At 41.3% G+C, this 21,059-nt stretch overlaps 1 protein-coding gene across 7 annotated transcripts in view; it reads right to left on the minus strand.

Moving 5' to 3' along the window:
• The window catches only part of Fbxw11 (F-box and WD repeat domain containing 11), a 141,163-nt gene that overhangs the window by 106,809 nt on the left and 13,295 nt on the right, over window positions 1-21,059 (minus strand). For 3 of the 7 annotated variants that reach the window (XM_029554859.1, XM_008850763.3, XM_008850758.3), the window contains exon 2: window positions 862-963. The exons of the other annotated variants lie outside the window; for them this stretch is intronic. In XM_029554859.1, coding sequence (XP_029410719.1) covers window positions 862-963 — 102 coding nt within the window. The remainder of the gene's footprint in view (window positions 1-861; window positions 964-21,059) is intronic. 7 annotated transcript variants of the gene reach the window in all.

Raw genomic sequence — 21,059 nt, forward strand, 5'->3', positions numbered from 1 at the left:
TGTGCATTTTAAAGATACATCAAACTGTTTGAACTATACAGTAATAAAAAAAATATTACTATTGACACATTTAATTCAACACTCTCTAAATAGAGCTTCCACAATGTTTTTGGCCGTGGCTTTCTCAGAAGCCATCCCAAGAGGTCAGCTACACTCCTGCTAACAGTTTAATCCTGAGCAACCCCACCCCCACCCCTGCAACACCCCACCCAATATTACTTTATCTGTGGAATTCTCTGCCAGCCTCGGCCTGGAAAACTGGGTGGACCCTGAGGACAGGTATCAGATCTGGCCTTTTTTGGAAGATGGCCCAAACAGTTACTGGCAGCATAAAGCTGTGGTCTGAACTATAAAACTCAATCTGAGGCTTTATTTTATAATATTAGTGATTCTCCCACACACTTTTTTTTTTCTTGAATGAGGGAGAAAAGGCAAAACAAAAGGGTGAGTTCCAAAATAGAAAAAAATAATAATAATAATCGCCATTTTAATTATGAAACCCTCTCAACTCAATACTGTTAAAGGTAGTTAAATGGGAAATACCACAGTTTGTTGTGGTCTTTTTGGCACACGCACAACTATTAAACATGAGAATCACAACTTTAAGATGAGGAGAAAAGAATAAAAACGCAGGAGCAGAAAAGGGGGAGCAAGAGGGGCCCAATCAAAGACCCACTTGCTCAGAAGGGCCCTCCCTCTTGGTACTAACTCCTCCATGTGGGCACCCAGGCTGGAGGAAAGCAGAGGGTTACACAGAACATTTAGCAGACTTAACATTGGATTAAACACACTACTGCAAGTTTCAACAAATGTTCATGGCATACGTAAAAACACATTTACAACAAGAAAGAAGAGAGGCACCTGGAGACATCTGACACTGGGCATGCTCTGCAGGCAACTCAGTGCGCACATGCTCTCTACCAGGTTGGCGCAGCCTAGCCACAAAGACCTTGGCACAGAACACTGCAGGATGACAAAAAGGAAGGAAGAGAAGAAGCAGTTAGAGGCCGCAACAAATCACTCCTCACACAGGCAACTTGAGTGTTAGTTGGGGAGGGGTACCCATGCAGTTTAGAGGTCAGGGATGGTCCTAGGCTCACTGAACCCTCAGCACGCCCACCTTCTATCCTATGGACAGGTGTTTTGTGCTACCAATCACTAATTTCAAAGGATACAGTGAGCAGAACCAAGAGGGAGAGAGAGAATGCTTAACCAAACACCCACTAAAAAGGGAACTGTGAGTTTGGGTATAAAACGAGATCACTAAGATTGTACCTACAATTCCCTAAGAGTAATAGTTTCTAGTCTACCTCATAACTATGACTGTTTAAGAGCTTACTGTATAGCAAGCTTTTTGAATGTGCTCCCTAATCCCCACACCAGTGTAAGGAAACTGAGGGTCAGCAGTCAAGTAATTTGCACAAGGACACACAACAAGGGAAGAAAGCCAGGATTTCAAACTTTAACTAGTGTGCTACCAAATCCCACATTTTTCACATAAGACCAGGATGCCTCTATTGTAAAGATTTTGGTGAACCCAACTTTCATTATGTGAATACAGTCTTACACTTCTCTCAAGTAAAATCACAGGAGACTTAAGAGAAAGAGGCAAAAGGAACAAGACGGATGAACTGGCTGACTGATTGCTAGCTGGGTGATTGAGTGACTGATATAGGCAATAAAAGAGCAACTTAAAACACATATGATTTTCAGGGTCATCTACATCTCTGTAATCCCAAAGGAACAAACTTGGGAATATCATGAGTTTTCATCTTGGACTTTGTATAAAAACCTCAATGACACAGCTAAGAATTTAAAAGTTTAATTCATTTGCCCCATTTCACCCTTTCTAAAAAGCTTATCTGATTTAAAAGAAATTAAGAAAATATAATTTGCAGGGAGTAGTGATACACGCCTTTAATTCCATCGCTTGGGGGGCAGAGGCAGGCAGATCTCTGAGTTCCAGGCCAGCCTGGTCTACATAGTGAGTTCCAGGCCAGCTGGGGCTATAGGGAGACGCTGTCTCAAAAAGACCAAAAAGAAAAAGGAAAAAAAGAAAAAAAAACTTATGAAAACTAGCATATGAATGCTATGGCTAGTATTTAGCAACCATCATTTCAAAATCTAAGCTTAGTTAATCAATAATCACATACCAAAAAACCAAAAAACAACCAAATAAAAATACTCCAAAAGTTTTAGGCCCAAGCTCATACACTCACTCACTCTAACTTCTGGGTTTCCATTTACTATCACAGCAAAATTTCTTCATTCTCAGAGGCTTTTGTTGTTGTTGTTGTTGTTGCTGTTGTTGTTGTTTGGGGGGTGTGTCTAAGATCACTCCAACCATACTATAGACAAAGACAATTTTTGCTTGAGATCAAATAGACCTACATCCCTATCCAGCATTTTCTACTTACTAGTTGAGATTATTTAGAAAAGGCATGTAAATTAAGGATAGAAAATTGTAGAAAGCAAATGGAATTTTAAAAATCTGAGCAGCTCTCTGGAAACAATGGAAATGCACATTTTCAATGTACTTTATTAAAAGCATACCCTAGGCAACACAGTAGTGGTGACCGCTGAGACCTTAGGCATAAATGCTCTACCACTCAGTCACATCCCTACCTACAACTCTGAAGTTCTTTTTGGACTCTTTATAATTTTCTGACTCACAGAATCACTCAGATTCCAGGATAGAAGTTAAGGATCATACCTGCATTCTGCCAGTATACCAAATTAGAAAGCTGATTTATAAGTAATTTTCATTTATTCAGTAAAAATGGTCAAGTTCCTCTTGAAAACTGTATTAATTTGTTTATCTATTTGTGTATTTATACCAGGAACTGAACCCATGGTCTCACACATACCAGGAGAGTACTCTGCTCTGGAGCTACACCCCTCAGCCCCTGCTTCACAACTTTTTAAGGTTTGGTATTAAACTTATATATTTCAGAAAAGATTCTGTTTGCTTATTTGGTTTTATTTTTATTACATTTTTAATTTATGTAGCAGAACGGATAGGTTCACATGCAATAGTGCAGGTATGGAGACCAGAGGACAGCTTACAACAAAGTCAGTTCTCTCCTTCTTTCCACCTGGGTTCCTCATGAGGCTTGAAGGCAAGTGCCTTTAACCACTAAGCCATCTCACTGGCCCTATTTTCATTTTTATTTTTTATATTCCCTTTTTTTCTTTAGAGAGGGTCTTCTAGATGACCTGGAATCACTATGTCGAAGAGGCTGGCCTAGATCTCAGAGAAACCTTGCCCTTGACCTTAACCTTAAACTTGACCTTAAACTTAACCCTGCCCTTAACCTTATCCTTAACTTTAATCTTGCCCTTGCCCCTGCCCCCGCCCCCGCCCCTACTGCAATTTTATTAAGAGGTAAGAGAGAATGTCCTTGGCTCTCTTTCAGTTGCCATAGGAACCTCAAATCAAAAGGGAACAGTAGTTGCAGCCACCTTTTCTTCTCATTGGCTGGCTGGCATCAGTGCTCACAAAAGCTATGGTTGGTGTATTTGTGGATGGGATTGTTTTGAGTCTCCTGCCCTGATTCCTTCTCAAAGAGGTAGTTCTGTTAAAGCTACCCACGGAGGTGTGTCATATCGTTTCTCTACTGTTTTCTTGATTTAGAAATCTGCTTTATTATTGGTTTTCTATAATCCCCTCTCAAATCTTTTTCTTAAAACCACTTCTCACCAAATCAAGTCATTACCTTCCTCTAACTCCTGTCATCACACTTGAGATGCCCAAGTAGTATCCTGAACAGCATCTCATTCAACAGAAAGCGTATGTGAACTTAAGCTGTCCGCACACACAAATTAAAAACAAACCCTTCCTGCAGATTCTAATGAAGACACTTGAAGAGTGTACAATATAAACATACACGCATCACACAGGCACACCACAAGCACACAACCCACCCGAAAGAGTAGGATGTCTCAACTAAGCCAAAAGGATGAGTAGGAGGAGCCAGAAGAGAGAGAGAGAAATATCAGGCAGATCTAAGAGCATAAGCAAAGCAAAGAACTAAGACATGCCACATCTTCTTCAGGAGGCAGAGGCAGGCAGATCTCTGTGAGATAAAGGCCAGCCTGGTCTACATAGTGAGTTTCCAGGTCATGGTGAGTTCCAGGGGCTACAGAAGATCATGTCTCAAGAAAATAAATTTTTTAGGGGGGGGGCACTCAGCAGATAAAGGCATTTGCCATGCAAACTTGGTGAACTAAGTTGAGCCCTGGAACCCACATAAAGGTGGAAAGAGGAAACTGACTCCACAAAGTTGTCCTCCAACCACCATGCATGTACATACACACACACACACACACACACACACACACACACAACCACACATATACACACACCAAAAAAGTAATAAAACAAATTAAATTGTGTGCTACATCCCATAGCCCTTTTCAGTTTGAGGTCCTATTCATTACCAACACACTTGAGCTTTGTTTGGGGTAGGGTGAGTAGTGCAACTCAGCATACATAATGCTTTGAAAATACCTATCAAAGAAGAATAAAAACAAGCTACAGGTTCTTAAGATCAAAAATAACAGGTAAAGCACACTGCCAATTCAAGCCAACATCAAAAGAAAAAACTGTTTTCTAGAATATAGGATGAACACATATACACAAGTATGAAAAATCTGCTCAAAAAGAACCCAAAGGAACCCACTGATAATAGGTAGAAGTAAACAGTATAGAAAGCATGGGTGCTTTAGTAATTATGGTAGTTTTATTAAAGCCTAATAAATATGAGTGCAACAATTCCTTCAAGCAAGACATCAAAATTTTTAACAGCTGGGCAGGGGAACAGCTCAGTAGGTGAAGTGCCCAAGTACCTGCTGAGCAAGCATAAAGACCCACTTTCAGATCCCCAGGACTCACTTAAGGGCCAGGTGTGGTGGCACACATTTGGAAACCCTAGCACCGGGGAGGCAGAAACAGGATTCCTGGAGTGCTCACTGGCCAGCCTGTGTAGCCAATCAGTGAGTTCCAGGTTCCACCAGAGACTCAGTCTCAAAACATAAGGTAGAAAGCGATAGAGGAGGACATCACCTCTACATACACAGGCACCCATGAACACGCACACAATACACAAACAAAAACTTTGAAATTCTAATAGTCTATTGCTGAGGAAATAAAACAGCATTAAGCTACATTAAGCAGAGGAACCAGGAACCAGTCTTGGCAGCTGGAGAAACACCATGACTTAAAGAAAAGTGAAAAAGTTATCTTAGAAAACCAGAAGACATTTATTTTTGGGTACTATCAATACAGATTTCTCTCAGCTAGATTACTAAAAGCATACGAAAAAGTCAACGCTTACCAACTTCCATATTCAAAGTCCTTTTCTTCCCAATAAAACTTCCATTATGTCCTTCTTATAAGATGTAAAACAAAAAATTATATGCTAATGAAATGGAGCTACTAGACACACGAGGTAAACTAAAATATCTATTTCATGGGGACCAGTGGGCAGTGAAATGCTCTCCATGAGACCCTCCTGGCCAGGAGTCAGCCCCCTAAACCTAGGTTTGAGAGCTTAGTCCTCATTCAGTTTCTCTTCAAGACTGTCCTCATCTCAAGGTAAACAAGGTAAGCATTGCAGTTAATCGAAGTTAGGAGCTATGATATCATGTTTACTTGCCTCAACTATCACTTTCCAAGGAGCAAGGGTCTGTAATGATAGAGCACAAAGACGTCTTGGAGATTTAGAACCTAGGCTCCTGCCCTAAATAATATAGCAAACCCTCAACAAAGTAACTACTGATTTTAAAACAAAAAAATCATTACACAGGCCAGGCATGGTGGCTCACACCTTTAGTCCTAGCACTTAGGAGGTTAAGGCAGGCAGATCCCTGTAAGACTGAGGCCTGGGGCTACAGGGAGACCCTGTCTCAAAAGAACAAAAAATAAAAATAAATAAAAATGCAACAGAGAGCGATGAACACAAAAGGCCACAAATGGCCAAAGCACAGAGAATAAGTGTCTGCACAGTGTGGGACCCCGAAGAGGACTCCTTCACCCACCCAGGGCTCAGGGACCACTGGGGGGGGGCTGAAAGATTGTAAGAGTTAGGGGAGGGGGTGCATGACCATATGCAAAGGGTCTTACAGGTTCCTGGGACCTTGCTCATACGAATGCACAGAAATGGTGTCAGCATGCACAAGACCCAAGCAAACCCAAACTGACAAAAACCCAGCAGAGAACTGGGGAAATGGGCAGCAGGTCCCAATCTTAGGTGAAGAACTACTGGCAGCTAGCAGATCACTGCTGGGTGAGGGAGAGCTGATCTTCTTCAAGGGTGAGGCTTTAGATAGGTTGACTAGACCCCAGTGGGACGCCTTGGCAACTTGACTCAATAGGCCTTAACATATATGACAGAATGTATGAAATCTAGTGGGGTGGGCTTTGGGGGGGTTGGGTAGGGAAGGGATTATAAAGATGATTAAGCTGTTTTGTGTGCAATATACAAAACTTCAATTAAAAATATACAAAAAAAAATAAAAAACTGCTGTCCATGCCTTCATGTGTAACAACTTTCTTTTGACTACAATGACATTTTTGTAAGAGAATTAGACAATGAACATGTGTCATATTAACAGAGGCAGTTAATATTTCATTCTTAGCAATCATACGTTAGAATTATGTCTTCATTTTCATGGAGTATTTTCAAGCTGAGATATACATGAAGGGAAGAAAACGACATGAGGAAAAAAAGCAGATGGAAAAGTCAAGAGCAAACAAGAAAAGCAGAAATTCACTATCTACCAAGTCTTGGAAACTCAAACACAACCAGTGGAGAGTCAGCTGGAGTTACTTCATCTTGAGTGATGATCTAAGGTAAGAAAGACACTCAAACCCTAAAGCTCCCCAAATTCTCAAGATCTTCATAGCATCTCTAGCAGAGGGATAATGGGTGGTTTAAATTTTCCTTTCACTTTCTTCTTTCTCTGTTTACTGACCGATTATTTTACAATTCAGGAAATTGAGCCCAAGCATTACACATGCTAGAGAGGTAGTCTGTCAATGCCCTATAGCCCCAACCCTTCTCTTTATTAACATAGTTTAGTTAGGGATGCTACAGGACAGAAGCATGTGCAACTAGACAGTCAGTGGCCACACCAGGGAAGAGAAGGCCTCTCACTCCCCAGCAACCATTAACTGCCTGTAGGCCCCTCCCCTCTCCATGAGGCAATGCTAAAAGTCCCTTATCTTGCGCAGGTCTCCTGTGGCCATTCTCTCTTCTAAACTTTTTAATCATCTTTATTTTCTGATTTTTCTCCAATGACTACTTAATACTTGCATATCATTAGTGCCATCTCATGTAATTTTAAGTGATGCTTTATTTTACCTACCACCCATAACTTGACAACTAAATAAAAACAAAAATTATTTTTCCTAAAAATTAATTTTGAGCCCATGTTTAACATGTCATTTAAAATGTTTAAGTGCTAAGTGCTATCAAAATATTTTCCTAGTGATCCTTGGAATCAGCAGTTAGCAGTAAAATCATAATAGCTTAAGCCTATGGAAATTCAAAGGAAAATATCCTTGTCTACTTCACAACTAGCACCCATAATTCTAAAACATCACCAGGTTTTTCAGAGCTCTTACAGAAGCAAGGAGGGAAAGGGCACAAGATGGAGAGTGGACCTCTATTCTATACAGCATGACGGAGAACAGGGTACAGCAAAACAGTCCCATAGTTAGGAGCAAGGCCATGTGGACCTGCAGTCATCCCAGGACCAGTCTGAAGCTTCATAGCCAAGAAGTAACAGCATCCCCAACAAGCTCCAGAAGACCAGTCTTTGCCTCTTTGGAGGCAAAGAAAAGGATGCTTTTCTATCTTCTGAAAGGAGTTTCTGGAGCCAGATTTTAATTTTCAGGATCAAGTCATTTAATATTAAGAAATGATACTGAGCCCAGGCTTGGTGGAACAAACTTTTAACACCAGGACTCCTGGGGCAGAGGCAGGTAAATCTCTATGAGTTCGAGGTCAGCCTGGTTAATCCTACATAGCAAGTTCCAGGCCAGCTGGGGCTGCATAGCGAGACCCTGTCTCAAAAAACAACAGTTTAAGAAATGTATGTTTTCACTTTAAAAGTACCAACAGCGTTTTAGAACAAGACAATGGGTAAGCTGTGCTAAATGCTAGAAAACAGGCCTGGAATGCACAGACCTCACCTGATAGCCTAGAGCCTTGTCTGTGGAGATTACCTTCTCCTAAAGGAAAGGACAGTTTTGCAGGGGATTATGCAATGTACACCAACTACAGTTATGTTAACAGCCATGAAGAGAAAGAACTGAATGCTGCTGGAGCTTGACCTATAAAGGCCCCAGGGGACCCAGACATAATACACAGTCCCTGGGGAATTGAGCTCAATTCTAAAGGATAAGCATGGGCTAGCTGGGCAAGGTGCCTTAACCATGATGACAAATGGCCCCTCAAGCAGAAGCTAGTGTACTAGAAAGAAGGAAAAAAAAAAAAAAAAAATCATAGCAACTGAAGGGCAGAGACAGGACTCCAGAGGACAACAGGTTTCTGACTGACCACCAATGAACACACCAAAAGACTATCAAAATAAAGAAGCTCAAAGTGTGGCCGTGCATGCCTTTGATCTCATCAGAAGCACATCAGAAGCAGAGGCAAGCAGATTTCTGTGAGTTCTTGGCCAGCCTAGTCTAAACAAAGTTCCAGGCCAGTCAAAGCTAGAGCAAGACATTGTCTCAAAGAAAAAGGGGAAAAAAAAGATAGAGACTGGCACTGGAAACCTGGCTAGGGTGCCTTCCACACCAAGTCTGCCACCCTGAGTTCAATCTCTTCATTCTTACTAATGCAGCCTGAAGCAAGCCTGTGCTGAAAATCAGTTATTTTCTACTCTTCTGTCTCCCTGTGGCCAGCCTTACAAGGAAGCAGCTCTGAGGTGGCTTCTTGATCTTGCTTCTACTCCCTTCAGCCCTCTATAAAACAAACCTCCTCTCAGCTCACTGAACACTATTAACTTTACAGAACGAAGTGTTGCTGGGTCCTAGAAAGACAAAATAAAGCCAATTATAGTCTTTAGATTAGTTCGTTGTAATTTTGTCCTTTGACAGATTCAGTTTTTTAAAAGGGTCAAGGACTTGAATTGTCACTTCTCTCAAAAGGGTTTTCAAGTACCCAGTGAGCACTAGGGAAATTAAGTTAACCTACAATGAGATATCACTTGACATTTACTCAAAATGGCTAATATTAAAAACTGACAATACTAAGCACTGACAAGAATGTAAAGCAAATCAAATTCTCTATGTTGCCAGAGGGAATAAAAGAATATCTTACTGCTTTGGAGAAATTCCTAGCAGAATTATTTTTGTAAGCTACATATACATCTTATGACATAATAAATATATATTTGGTCCCTGATTCCCTGCTGTACTCTCTGCCCCCTTCCAAGAATGAAAGCTTATAAAATCTGCAATCCCTGAGTGAAAGGGATGAACAGAACCTTTCTTATTCACAATATACCCTTTCAACCAGACCTGAGTTGATATGGATAAGGGAGCTTAGAGGGGAGAAGTGAGTGCTGCCAGAAGAACCGACCTTTGGTGCCTTTCGATCTGATGCTCATGTGTATCCTTTAGAATATCCTTTCGTAAAACCAGCAGGCCTAAGTAAAGTGTCTCCCTGAATTCTGAGCATTACAGTACATTGTTGAACATGAAAAAGAGTCAGGAAACCCCCAAGCAGCAACATGGGACTTGTAACTGATGGCTCAAGCAGGGGCAGTCTGTGGGAGCTAATGCAAACTAGGTAGTACTGGGACAGAACTGAATGCCAGGATACCCAGTAGGCATGGACAAAGAATTGGAGAACTTCTTTTTGTAGAATAAAGTCAAACAACTGGTGCCAGAACTCTTGTTAGCAAGCAGAAAAGGCTTTTTTTCTTTATATCTACACTACGCCAACAATTCCACTAAGTACGCCCACTTGCAAATAAACATCCTCACAAAAAAACTGTACACAAATGTTCACACAGATTTTGTTCACAACAGTCAAACAATGGGAACTATCTAAAAACCTACCAGTAGAAAAAACAAACTGTTGCACATTCATCTAATGTAAGCTACTAAGCAAAAAAAGGAGCTGCTATAACAAGAAAGATTCTTAGGGCTGGGAGAGAGTAAAGGACTTCTGCTGCACAATCATGACAGCCACAGTTCTCAACACCCATGTAGCAAGCTGGGCATCCCGAAAATAAATTAACTCCAAATCCAAAGGATCTGACTCCCTCTTCTGGTCTCCAGTGCACACACATAGACATACATTCACAGAGACATGTACACACTTACAAATAACTTTTAAAAATGATTCTCAAAACCATGTTGAGCAAAATAAACCAAACCAAACAGTACACACAGTTTGTACAATGCTGTATGACCCTATCCGTGTGAAATCCTAGAACTCATTGAAGTAATCAACAGTTACACAAAGCAGGACACCTGAGCGTTAGCGGTGGATGAGAATGGCTGCAAAGGGAAGAGAGGGAGGTTTTGGAGATCATGGAAATGCACCCTACCTACATTGTGGTGGTCGTTATACAAGCATCTGTATTTCTGAAAACTCAAACACTACACTTAAAATAAGTACACTTAATTGAACATCAACTCTATTAGACTGATTAAAGAAAGAGCAAACAAAATCTACAATATAGATAGCACTACACACCCATTAGGATGACTAGACAGGACTGACAAAATCATCCAGTGATAACTAGAACACTAGTGACAGTAGTCATAAACTGGTACAGGTACTTGGAAAACAGGTAACACATCAGTTATCTTATTAAATATATGACTACCCATCCCCTACTTTCGGATCTTTGTACCCAATATAAACATGTCTACCTTAGAAGTGTCATCCATAGTAGCAGTCAAACACTGGAAGAAACCCAATTATTTACCAATAGCAGACAAATACTCAGCAACCCACCTTTTCAAACAACCATGTAAAAAGAGCAATGGACTAGAAAAACAATGGAAAAAATGCAGAGGGAAAAAACAGCTACACACAACAGCAAACTTCACCAGCATAATGACGAGCAGCAAAGAACACAAGAGCACACACTGTGTGATTCAAAAAGAAACATACTGACCAACAGCAAAGGAGGGTAGAACAAACCAGTGGAAGAGTTCGCTAGCTCAGGCTCTGGAAATAGCCTTTATCATGTCCTAGGTAGCAGTCATACTATGTGCTGTAAAGTCACATGGAAATTCACTGAGCTGTATCTTAAGATGGATTTATTGTATATAAACCATGTACAATAGATACTAATAATCATACACGCACATACACAAATGCTTTTAACCAATCTCTGTTTATTTCCCAAAATGATGCTTCATATCGATGTCTCTCTGAGCGTCTGCAGCGATGGCATGGCAAAGGGATTAAGTCTTGCCCCAGGTAGACAGGGAGAATTTCTGACAAAGTATCAACAGTACAAACGGCCTTGATATGGTATAATTTTGAACTATATGGGCAAGTATCATGTGGATTTACAATCTTTTGATTAGCTTTTGAAGAAACTGTAGGAAATTAAACATAGACAAGTTCTTAAAAAGCACTATGCAGCACTACTAGGAGTTCTGTTTGAAAATGTAGTTCCATAATTAAAGGGCTATGATATAAAAAGAATAACAAGATAAATATTTACACAGAACTTTCAGAAATACAACAAGGCTGAAGCTACTTTTTTTCTAAGGCTGTGCTGGGATCAAACTCAGGGCCTTGCTTATGCCAGGCAAGGGATCTACACTGAGCTACAGGCCCAGTCTGATGAAGTGACACTTTTTGTAGCATATTACAGAACTAAACTTTACACTGTGACAATAATATACTGCTGGCTTCCAAACTGACTAATAGATTATAAAACTCAAGTGGTCAATTTCAAGAAGCAATGAGTGAATATAAGTTCCTTTTTTTATTTTATTTATTATTTTTATTTTATGTGTATGTGTGTACTGCTTGCATGTAGGTAAGTGCACCCGTGTCGTGCAATGCCGGCAGAGGACAGAAGAAGCTGTCAGATCCCCTAGAACTGGAGTTACAGAGACAGTTGTTAGCTGCCATGTGGGTGCTGGGATTCAAACCCGAGTCTTCTGCAAGAACAACTGGTGTTCTTAACTGCTGAGCCATCTCTCCAGCCCACTAAGTTCCTGGTTTTTTAACCTCTGTTTTTGTTTTGGTTACAGTGCTGAGGTCTGAAATCAGAGCCTAGCCCACGTTACTAGGCAAGAGCTAGCACTGAGTTATAGCCTTAGCCCCAAGACTTTGTATTTTAAGATTTCTAGGAATTTACAGATCTGACAAGATGCTCAGTGGGTAAAAGAACTTGCTATGCAACCCTGAGACCTGAGTTCCATCCCTGATCCCATGTAAAAAATCTGGATCCAGTGGCTGAGTGTGCGGTGGCTGAGTGAGCATCTGTAATCCTAGCATTCCTGTAGTGAGACAGTAAGTGAAGGAGAATCAGCTCACCCCACCTCAACACAATAGAAGGAGAAAACCAACTCCCAAAAGTTGTCCTCTGACCCCCACACCATCGTGGCACATGCACTCACACACTCACACACAAAACATCTTTTTTAAAAAAAGAATGTGCATTCTTGCCAATCTATACACACATTATATTCATATCAGTACAATCCATCCATTCTATATCTAAAATGACTCATTTCCCCCTCTTCACACCATCTGTTACCAGCTTGTCATTTCTCCCCAGAATAATCCAGCAGTCTACTAATTGGTCTCTCTGCTCTAATTTTTCTTATTCCAATGCAGCCTCCAAACCAACAGCCAGAATGATCTTTGTAAAGCACAGATCTTGCTCAAACTTTTATGACCCACTCCACTCTCAAACCACATCCACTGCACTCATCTAATCCATGTAGGAATCACAGCTTCAATGTGTCATTAGATAATGTGAAGAGCGAATAATGGGACAGTGGATGGGAAAGTACAGGTTCTAGCTCAAAGGACCAACAACTTAGTGAGCTCCAGTTTTCACACAAAATCAGAAATAGGAATTTTGACATGCAAAGTCCCAATCTTTAAAATCTCTGCAGATCAAATAAAATTGTCTATGGAACTCCTATCTATCTGGAGGCTAGTCTATAGCTTATGAACTAAACAAAGTCCAAGATTTGATTATAATCTGCCTTTCTTTTATGTATTTTTTTATTTATTTAATTTTTTTTAAATGTGTATGAGTGTATTGCCTGCATGTATGTGAGTGCACCCGTGTTGTACAATGCCGCAGAGGTCAGAAGAGGGCTTCGGATTCCCCTGGAACTGGAGTTAAATTCATCTAACTCAGCTGCTTCAACCAAGCCACACTCAGCAATCCATAGAACTACTTACTCATCCATCCTTGCAGAAAACACATCAGGCATGGTGACACACACCTGTAATCCCAGCACCCAGGAAGATGAGGTAGGATTGTCATAAGTTCAAGATCAGCCTGGGTCACAGACCTGTGACGCAAGAGAGAGACTGTGGGTCTGGACTCCCATGCACAGAGACACACATGCACACACACATATAATTAAAAATAATAATAACTATCCGGCGTGGTGGCACACGCCTTTAATCCCAGCACTCAGGAGGCAGAGGCAGGCGGATCTCTGTGAGTTCAAGGCCAGCCTGGTCTACATAGTGAGTTTCAGGCCAGAGGTAGCTCAGAGGTTAAGAGTACTTGCTGTGTAAGCATGAGGGCAGGTGTTCAGATCCCAGTACTACATAAAAGCCAGATGTGGGCTGGCACATGGTTTTAACCACAGCACAGCCTAGACAAAAAAAAAAAAAAGAAAAAAGAAGAGGTCCAGGTTCAGTGAGAGACCCGCCTCAAAGGAACTGGTCTCCCTGTGCACATACAGGTGTACATACCTACACACACATGTACACACACCTGCACATATACCACATTCACAAAATAAAATGTCCGATATGAAACTGTCTTCCCTTCTAACTCCCACACCTTCATATAATTATACTTCTTTATATAAATTGCAAAACTATTGGAAACAACAAATACATCCGACTCTATTCTGTATTCTCCATATTACCAAGAAATACGTGCTCAGTAACAAATGAAGGTACTTACCTATTTATGTAACAATGCGTACCTCAATTTGACGACCAGTATACTAAAGAACCTTAGATTTTCAAAATCAAAAGACTAACGGACTCAGGAGAGGGGAAATCTCTGTAATATTAAGTTTGAATCAGAAATAACAAGAGGTCATGGTTCCTTCTAAATATATTTCTTGGCCTTGTCCACCACAAGGGTCTACAAGCAGGGGCAGCTCGTGGTTTCTAAATACAATTCCTCCTAAAGAGCCAGAGCATCTTGGGAAAATGGCTGGCTCCCACAGGGGAATGTAACATAAACCTGGGACAACCTGATCCAAAAAAGCCAGGAAACACACAAAGACTGATGTGGAAACATCACAAGCAAGCGGGAGTTACCGAGAAGGGGCTCTCATTAGCCAAATCTGGGACAGTGTGAGGATCAGTAAAGGCTGTAATTGACTGCTAACACACTGAATAAATAAAACCCACGAGAGTACTGTGACACAAAAAGCAAGGTAGAATGCTAGCTAATAAATGGAAAAGGAACAACTAGATGACCATAATTGTGTAGCCCCGATTATAACAATGGACTTCAGGGTTAGGATGCTGAAGCCAGCAGGTAAAGAGCTACAAATGAAAAAGTCAAATAAGGTGCCAAAACAGTGCCTGCAGAGAACTGGCTACCAGGAGAAAAGGGTAAATTTATTACAGGGATCTGACTGCTACCACCTTAACCAAGGGATCGAATTCAACACAGCTCCCAATGTTATCAAATGCCTTCATTGACTTGTGAAGTCCGCTTCCACTGTAATGAAGCATTCTTTTTTTTTTTCAATATTTTACTATTTTTATTTTATATGTATGTGTGTACTGCCTGCATGTAGGTAAGTGCACCTGTGTCATGCAATGCCTGCCGAGGACAGAAGAGGCTAGAGGCTGCCAGATCCCCTGGAACTGGAGTTACAGACAGTTGTTAGCTGCCATGTGGGTTCTGGGATTCGAACCCAGGTCTTCTGCAAGAAGAGTCAGTGTTCTTAACCGCTGAGCCATCTCTCCAGCTCTGTGATGAAGCATTCTTACCAAAAAGTTTAACTTGGATGCAATTCCTCAAACTTCCAGTTTTCAGAGACTAAAGAAGCTAAAGAAACAAGTTAAATGATACCATGAGGAAATACTCAAATGAATGCATAATATTGCATATCATATAAGGCATCTATCTGAACCCAGCTCTTCAGAGAAGTCAGTGCAGAAAAAGAGGAAAGAGGAGACCGGCTGTTGTAGATGAAGACAGTAAAGAGACTACTAACTACAAAACAGGTGTAAGTATACCACGATACTTGCAACCTACTTACAAATTTTTTAGCAACAAAGCAAAGATGTATATTGGGGGTAAGAAAGAAGAGGGAGAGGGGGGAAGGAAAGAAAGGAAATAAAGGGAGAGAAGGTAGCACAGAGAAGACTCCAACATGGGCGGGCTGATGATGGCCGACTAGACAGAACATGCATCAGTGTCTGCTGTACCTCTCTGCTCCCAACTCTTCAGTACATGTTATTCTCATGCACCTTAGGGGTTTAGCTCAATGGTAGAACTACTATTGCTTAGCAAGCATAAAGTCCTGGGCTTGGGGTTAGGTGGGGAGGGGAACAACAACTTTTTAAACTTCCAGTAAAATCCAATGAACACCATTAGAGTATCAGGAAACAAGCAGTCTTGGGCAAAACCTGTGCAATATAAACTGTTGCAATGCTGGGGATCAAACCCAGGACCTTGCATGTGCTAGGCAACTCACTGTATATACTCCTAGTCCAGGGCCTGGTCTTTTAAAACATCTACACAGCCTACCTCCTTCCTGGAATCTGTCCTAAAGATATACTCCTTCATGCATGAAATAACATATGCACAATTTTATAGCATTGCATGTAACAGCAGAAATGATCTATATTATTGCTACATCAGTCTGGACTAGTTACACAAATCACAGCCTATTTATACAATAAATCAGCAAGCATTTTTTAAAGTATCTCTTCAAAAAAAATGAGAGCCCTCTGGGAACTGACATGTAAGATGATCAAGTCATATTTTACATAAAAAAATAAGGTTCAAGCCGGGCGTGGTGTCCCTTAAACAATGGCAAGTTTGGGGCTGGAGTGATGGCTCAGCAGTAAAGAACACTGGCTGTTCTTGCAGAAGATCCAGGTTTGAATCCCAGCACCCACATGGCAGTTAACAACTGTTTGTAACTCCAGTTCCAAGGGATCCGATGGCCTCTTCGGTCCTCCATGGGCACTGCACGACACAGGTGCACTTACACATATGCAGACAATACATGAATACACATAAAACAAAAATTAAATAAAATATATTTTAAAAAAGAATGGCAAATTTGAGGCCAGCTCAAACCACATAGGGAGACCCTGTCTCAAAATAAATAAATGAACCCTTTAAGGACATACTAGAGACCAGCACAGCATCAATTATTCCAACATAGCTCATCTTTACTCCAGCACTGTAAGAGCTGTTTAACTGATGAGCAGGTAAAATAGCTGACTTGTATTTAGACTTCATATTGTGATGTTAATAATGTTGTCAGGGGGCTGGAGAAATGGCTCAGCGGTTAAAAACACTGATTGTTCTTGCAGAAGACCTGGGTTCGAATCCCAACACCCACATAGCAGCTAACAACTGTCCATGACCAGCCCCAGGGGATCCAACAGCCTCTTCGGATCTCTGCAGGCACTGCACAACACAGGTGCACTTACCTACATGCAGGCAATACATGCATACACAGAAGATAAAAATAATTAAAAAAAAAAAAAAAAGAATGTTGTCTGTCAGGCACAGGCCTTTAATTCCAGCACTCAGCGGTAGAGGGGAGATAGGCAGATCTTTGTGAGATCTAGGCCAGACTGGTCTACATATCGGGAGTTCCAGGCCAGCTGGGGAGACAGAGAGACCTTATCTCAAAAAGACCAAAATTGGTAGTAATAATAATAATAATAATAATAATAATAATGTCATCTTTAAAATACCCTGACCACAAAGCTGAGCATGATGGTACACGCCTTTAATACCAGCAGAGGCAGGTGGATCTCAGTGAGTTCAAGGCCAGCCTGGTCTACAGAGCAAGTTCCAGGCCAGCTGGGACTACAGGGAGACCCTGTCTCAAAAAACACCAAAAAAAAATAATAATAAAAAAAAATTAAAAATACCCTGACCACACTCACCACAGCTAGGAGGGAGCATTCAGAATTGAGACAGGCTAGAAGGGCAGACTTCTGTTCCCCATCTCCGCTTAGGTTGTTTTCCTAACCAGATGTAGAAAATGAATCTGTGTGAAGCATAAAAGATCTGGAATGACAACAGAGACTTTTTAGAAACTGTGCCTCTATTAATTAACCAATTAGAGTAGAAGAGAAAAATCACAACCTAAATGCAATGGACTCATCTGCTGACTGGGAACAGATGCTATCTGGCTGAGAAGGGATTTCATCAGGATGAAAGACTGTAGGGGATGAAGAGATAGTTCAGTGATTAAGAGCACTGGCTACTCTTGCACAGGACCCGAGTTCAGTTTCCAACACCTACATGGTGGTTCCCAACACCTACATGGGGCTAAAAACCATCATAACTCCATCTCCAGGGGATCCAACATTCTCTTCCAGCCTCTTCAGCAATGCACAACACAGGTGCACTCACATACATTCAGGCAACACAGTCAAACATATAAAATAAAAATAAAGAAATCTGAGGCTGGAGAGATGGCTCAGTGGTTAAGAACACTGGTTCTTCTTGCAGAAGACCCGGGTTCGGATCCCAGCACCCACATGGCAGCTAACAACTGTCAGTAACTCTAGTCCCAGGGGATCCGACAGCCTCTTCTGACCACCGCGGGCATTGCACGACATGGGTGCACCACCTACATGCAGGCAATACACACATACACATAAAATAAAAATAAATTAAATAAAAATTTTTAAAAAAAAAAGAAAGAAAGAAATCCAAAACATTTTGAGAAGGGGGCAAACGAACTGTAACATTTCCTGGTCAACTTCACAGATATCTTGGATGCTGACCTGTAGCTACAGTTCATGGCTGTATGTTGGCATTCCCAGATACCAGTCTACGTTTGAGTAATCTTGTAACTCTAGTAAGTAAAAGTTAGCTACCACAGAGGCCCAAGGTTCCTGAATATTTCTCTTTAGCCTTGCCCTATTTGGTAAGCTCAGACCAATAGTCCTAGTTTATTATTTACCCTTAGATTATTAGATTATTTACCCATAGGCAACCCAAATTTATTATTAATCTAACCCCAAAGTGAATTCTTTCCTTCTCCTCCCCTAATCTCTTGTTCCATCCTGAGGAAGAAAGCAAACATCTACCTAAGAGCCCAAGACAAACAAAAAAACAAAAAACCTCATGCCATATTCCTAAATTCTCCACCTACAACTTTTTCTAAGCCACAGCACCCAGTCACCCCTCTGTGAGTACTTTCGTTCCCTTTTATTACTGCTCACCAAGCCCAACTGATCTCTCTGCCTTCAGTCTCTCCATCCTGCATACACTTGCCAAAGCTAACTTCCTAAAATACAAATTTACTTATGGTACCTTTTCTCCTTCAAGAACAGAAGGGAAACAACAGAAGGACAGTAATGACACAGTAAGCTAAAAACAAGCTCCACCGAACAACATGATGTACTGCAAAGAAAATATACCATCGAATGTGCAGTCCTGTGGGTGTGACCCTATTTACAACATACTGTATAGCCAGGGTAAGTAGCTAATATGTTACAATAGAAAGAGGCCACAGGAAGCAAGTGAAAAATCAAGCACCTTCTTAAGAATGGAAAATGGACAAAAAAAAATGGCTCATTCAGCGACAAAGGAACACAATGAAAAACTAAGGGACATGTCTCAGAGAATAAAGCACTTGTCTTGCAAGAGTAAGGACAGGAATTTGGATCCTCAGCACCCACATAAAAGCCCACCTATAATCCCAGTGCTAGGAAAGTGGAGACAGGATTCCCCAGGGCAAGAGAGCTGAGCTGAAGCAATGGATTCAGGTTCAGTGAGAGGCCTTATCTCTAGTAGATCGGCAGAGAGCTATAGAAGAAAACATCCAACATCAACCTCTGGCCTCCACTCTCAATGTAACGTGCACTCAGACCTGCACACACATGCCCACATACACACAGGAACACATAGCACATACACATGCAAAAATGAAAAACAAAAAAGAAAACAATGGGCCTCTCAGACCTGTAAGACAAAAGTGAATTCAAGCTGAATATACTCACTGGCCTGAAAACAAATGCTTTGAATCAGGTGTGGTGGCATGTACCTATAATCCCAGCACTGAGGAAGTGAAGGCAGGAATATTGCAAGTTCCAGATTGGCCCAGGCTAAGCAGCAAAACCCACCTCAAAACCATAAACGGGGCTGAAGAGATGGCTCAATGGTGAAGAGAATATGCCACTCTTCCAGAGGACCCAAGTTCTGTAACCAGCACCCACATCAGAGGGCTAACAACCACTTGTAACTCTAGCTCCAGGGGATACAACACCTTCTTCTGGCCTCCAAAGGAACCTGCACACACGTGGCATATGCACACACACTACACACACACACACACACAAAAGTTTTTTTTAAAAAAGCAAACCCCTAAATCTTAAATGCCTTCCTCAGAGACGACTTTGAGAAGCAGAAACAGAGAAGACAAAGGGAGAGGTTTTGCCATCAAATCAATCCACCCCCACAGTAAACCAAAAAGGTTCCCAGTCCTATCCAACAGGTATCTTACTCACAGGTTGAGTCCATGATATGACTCACTAGGTCAAGTCTGCCTACACAAGAGAATGCCCTAGCCGTGTTGGCTTGCATCTATAGGCCTCTTTGAATTAAACTAGCACAGAAATAACATGTAGCTAGCAAATCTACCTACAAGGACATACTTGGGGACAAGATGTAGCTCAGGTGGTAGAGTGCTTGCCTAGCATGCTTTTAAAGTCCTAGGTTTGATCCCCAGGATTGCATAAAACAGCATAATACATGGCTGCAATCCTAGCAATCTGGAGGTAGATGCAAAAGCATCACGTTTGCCAGGCATGGTGGCGCACACCTTTAATCCCAGCACTTGGGAGGCAGAGGCAGGAGGATCTCCGTGAGTTCAAGGCCAGCCTGGTCTACATAGTGAGTTCCAGGACAGCTGGGGCTACAGGGAGACCCTGTCTCAAAAAGACCAAAAAAAAAAAAAAACACACAACATGTTCAAGGCTATCCTCAGCCACATAACAGATTCAAGGCCAACCTAGGCTACATGAGACCCTGTCTCAAAAGAAAAAATATATTACTGTAAATTTATAAATTATAAATTCCAATTTTAGCAGTATTGTAAAGCTAGCTAATATAATTCCATTTCTCAGACAAAGAGTTGCTTCGAGTACATTGACTAAATCAGATTTCTGAGGATGCTAACCATATCACCTAGGACAATAGCAAATTCTAAAACTGTGCACCTGGTTATTTAAGTATAAATTCAATAAAGTGAAGGTTAGAATTATATGTTACTTAATTGCAAAGCTACATTTCAAAACAATCACATAGGCCAGCATATTGGTACACACCTGTAATCCCAGCACTCCGGAGGGTCACAGATTCAAGGTAGCCTGGGCAAGACCCAGGCTAAACCGTCTGAAAGACAACTTGAACTCAAGTATTCTACTGTGAGTTTGCTTGGGAAGAGAGGGAGGGTCAGACAGCTGATGGAACCCAAGACAAGGGTAGAAAAACAGATATTCAACAATTGTTTCCTTTTTCCTTGTAATGACTTTGTTGTTGTTGATGTTGTTGTTGACTGAGACTGTACCTTATTCTACTGGCCACATTGGCCATGCTGGCCTAGAATTCACAACCAGTTCCCCCAACCCCCATGCTGGGGTGAC

This window comes from Nannospalax galili, unplaced genomic scaffold, assembly GCF_000622305.1.
Source record: "Nannospalax galili isolate Female #2095 unplaced genomic scaffold, S.galili_v1.0 scaffold104, whole genome shotgun sequence".
NCBI classification, from domain to species: domain Eukaryota; kingdom Metazoa; phylum Chordata; class Mammalia; order Rodentia; family Spalacidae; genus Nannospalax; species Nannospalax galili.